Consider the following 3,498-nt stretch of genomic DNA (forward strand, 5'->3'; position numbering starts at 1 on the left):
TGTGTTGCATGTTCTCTCTGCCATCTCCTTCTCCACCTGCAGATGTTTCATCTCCTCGTTTCGCTCCTGATCGTGTCTCTTCCAGCCCTCGACCACTTTCACCAACGTCTGACACACACACACACACACACACACGCACGCACAGTTTTTATTCATCATGACAATATAGTGCTGTTGCACTGCCTTTAATAAATGTGGACTAACAACTGCATTCAAAACAGTTCCTTAAAAACAACAGCTGTAATAGCAGTGACCAGACAGGATCTTGCTGAAAAATCATAAACACACTTCAGAGTAAAACATCTGAATGAAATATGAGGCATGATTCACCTGTAAACATTCATATATTACACTGTAGACTCTGAGCACTGTGTATCATAATCCTTATAAACCAGTATTAACAGACTGGTGGCGCTATTGAGATGTTTTCACTTTGATTCTAATCTTTCACAATTATTTATTATTTATTTTAACTAAAAAATACAATAAAACTGAAACCTTGAAAGAAATGAAAACTCATTAATGTTTATAATAATATTTAATTAGTTAATCCAAAAATGAAGGACCCATGTGTCTGTGTGGAAGGATCGATGGACTGTGTCTCCGTTTGTGATTTCCACAGAAAGGACTCCATGTGTGCGATCTAAAACATCACATATAATACACACATAATATTTTCCTCATTTTATTCTCAGTATTGAGTGAAAGTGTCTCAGATGCAGGATATTTTCACTCGCTGTCAAACACTGATATTATCGCTGTTGTTGTCAATAATTTATTACACATGCTTCCTCCTTTACACCGAGTCTGTTATACTGTGTGTGTGTGTGTGTGTGTGTGTGTCTGTGCGAGTATGAGTGTGTGTGTGTGTGTGAGTATGAGTGTGTGTGTGTGTCTGTGTGAGTATGAGTGTGTGTGTGTCTGTGTGAGTATGAGTGTGTGTGTGTGTGTGTCTGTGTGAGTATGAGTGTGTGTGTGTGTGTGTGTGTGTGTGAGTGTGTGTGTGTGTGTGTGTGTGTGTGTGTGAGTGTGTGTGTGTGTGTGTGTGCATGTCTGTGTGAGTATGAGTGTCTGTGTGTGTGTGTCTGTGTGAGTATGAGTGTCTGTGTGTGTGTGTCTGTGTGAGTATGAGTGTCTGTGTGTGTGTGTCTGTGTGAGTATGAGTGTCTGTGTGTGTGTGTCTGTGTGAGTATGAGTGTCTGTGTGTGTGTGTCTGTGTGAGTATGAGTGTCTGTGTGTGTGTGTCTGTGTGAGTATGAGTGTGTGTGTGTGTGTGTCTCTGTGTGAGTATGAGTGTGTGTGTGTGTGCGTCTCTGTCTCTGTGTGTGTGTGTTTGAGTATGAGTGTGTGTGTCTGTGTGACTGTGTGAGTATGAGTGTCTGTGTGTGTGTGTCTGTGTGAGTATGAGTGAGTGTGTGTGTCTGTGTGAGTATGAGTGTGTGTGTGTGTGTGTGTGTGTGTGTGTGTGTGTGTCTCTGTGTGAGTATGAGTGTGTGTGTGTGTGCGTCTCTGTCTCTGTGTGTGTGTGTTTGTACCTTGTCGAGTTGTTCGATCATGATGTCTTTCTTGCGGTCAGCGGCCACAGCGAGTGTTAACTGCTGCTGAAACTGAAGAACTTTACTGTGGAGAGACACCACCTGCTGTTCACACACCTCAAACACACACACACACACCGCTGTCAGATATGGATTTACAGCCAATTTACATTTAAGTATTTTTTTAATTATTAAAAAAATAGTATTTAATAATATGAATAATAATACTACTAATAATTACAATTGTATTTAACAGAACAGTAATAATATTCATGGATGTCTTAATTTCTCACTTTCAAACATTAAACCGTAGAGGTTTTATTCTGGCGTCAGGTTTATAATGGCTGTACCTTCCGGCGCTCCCGCTCTCTGTCCAGACTCTCTCTCAACACCTGCAGCTCTGACGCAGCGCCGCTCGAGTCTGCATGAAGACGGGAATAACGCGGGAACAGCTGCTCCACGCCGCCCACAGACAACCCAGCACTGACACACACACACAGAGTGAGACACATGATATATGCTGATGTGCTGCTCGAGAAACATTTCTGATTATTATCAATGTTGAAAACAGTCGTGCTGCACAATATTTTTGTGGAAACTGTGATACATTTTATTTTTCAGGATTCACAGATGAATAGAAAGTTCAAAAGAACAGCATTTATTTGAAATAGAAATCTCCTGTCACATTAGAAATGTCTTTACTGGCACTTTTGATCAATTTAATGTGTCCTAGATCAATACTGACAAATGGTTTAGCAGCACAAAATGTACTTCTGTTGCACCAGTAAACTCTCTGAATATGAAGTGAATTAAGCGACAGCTGTATTGGTGTGTCTGTTTCACCTGAGCAGGTGTGACGTGGCGTCGCTCTCGTGTGAATCATCCAGGAAGTGCTGTGATGCAGGGGCCAGAAAATCTACAGGGTCAAAGGTGAAAGGTCAGGTGATTTGATCAGCACTAAATACAGTTCAGCAGCTCTATGAAAGCATCTGTATGTGTGTGTGTGTATCTCACCGTGTCGGTCCGCTGATGTTGGTGTGTTTCTCAGTATGAACTGTAAGTGTGTCCTTACATTCTCCATTTCCTCTATGTGCTTCCTTCCACTCTACACACACACACAGTGAGAAAATCCTGATTAAATTAGGACTGATTTAAATAAATGTCTGACATAATGTGATGATGCGATAGTGATGACTGCAGTCTGGCATCAGATGCTCAGAGATCAGACAGAGATCAGACCGAGATCAGACAGCGATCAGACAGAGATCAGACAGCGATCAGACTGAGATCAGACTGAGATCAGACTGAGATCAGACTGCGATCAGATAGACATCAGACTGTGATCAGACAGCGATCAGACTGAGATCAGACAGCGATCAGACAGCGATCAGATAGACATCAAACTGTGATCAGACAGCGATTAGACAGATCAGACTGCGATCAGACTGAGATCAGACAGCGATCAGACTGAGATCAGATAGACATCAAACTGTGATCAGACAGCGATTAGACTGAGATCAGACTGAGATCAGACTGAGATCAGACTGAGATCAGACAGCGATCAGATAGACATCAAACTGTGATCGGACAGACATCAGACTGAGATCAGACTGAGATCAGACTGAGATCAGACTGAGATCAGACAGCGATCAGATAGACATCAAACTGTGATCAGACAGCGATCAGACTGAGATCAGACAGCGATCAGACTGAGATCAGACTGCGATCAGATAGACATCAGACTGAGATCAGACTGAGATCAGACAGCGATCAGATAGACATCAAACTGTGATCAGACAGCGATCAGACAGCGATCAGACTGCGATCAGACAGCGATCAGACTGAGATCAGACTGAGATCAGACAGCGATCAGACTGAGATCAGACTGCGATCAGACTGAGATCAGACAGCGATCAGACTGAGATCAGACAGCGATCAGACTGAGATCAGACAGCGATCAGAC

At 42.7% G+C, this 3,498-nt stretch overlaps 1 protein-coding gene across 6 annotated transcripts in view; it reads right to left on the bottom strand.

Annotated features, from left to right (window-relative positions):
- cntrob (centrobin, centrosomal BRCA2 interacting protein) overlaps positions 1-3,498 on the bottom strand; it is a 30,487-nt gene that overhangs the window by 20,612 nt on the left and 6,377 nt on the right. For 5 of the 6 annotated variants that reach the window (XM_016574590.1, XM_016574591.1, XM_016574586.1 and 2 more), the window contains exons 4-7: positions 2,550-2,640; positions 2,379-2,451; positions 1,886-2,018; positions 1,536-1,652 (exon numbers count right to left, since the gene is read on the bottom strand). In XM_016574590.1, coding sequence (XP_016430076.1) covers positions 1,536-1,652; positions 1,886-2,018; positions 2,379-2,451; positions 2,550-2,640 — 414 coding nt within the window. Of the gene's footprint in view, positions 1-10; positions 109-1,535; positions 1,653-1,885; positions 2,019-2,378; positions 2,452-2,549; positions 2,641-3,498 lie in introns of all 6 variants that reach the window. The other variant, XM_016574587.1, reaches the window with a different exon arrangement.

The sequence above is a fragment of the Sinocyclocheilus rhinocerous genome, unplaced genomic scaffold (assembly GCF_001515625.1).
Source record: "Sinocyclocheilus rhinocerous isolate Xijiao unplaced genomic scaffold, SAMN03320098_v1.1 scaffold2428, whole genome shotgun sequence".
Taxonomy (NCBI): domain Eukaryota; kingdom Metazoa; phylum Chordata; class Actinopteri; order Cypriniformes; family Cyprinidae; genus Sinocyclocheilus; species Sinocyclocheilus rhinocerous.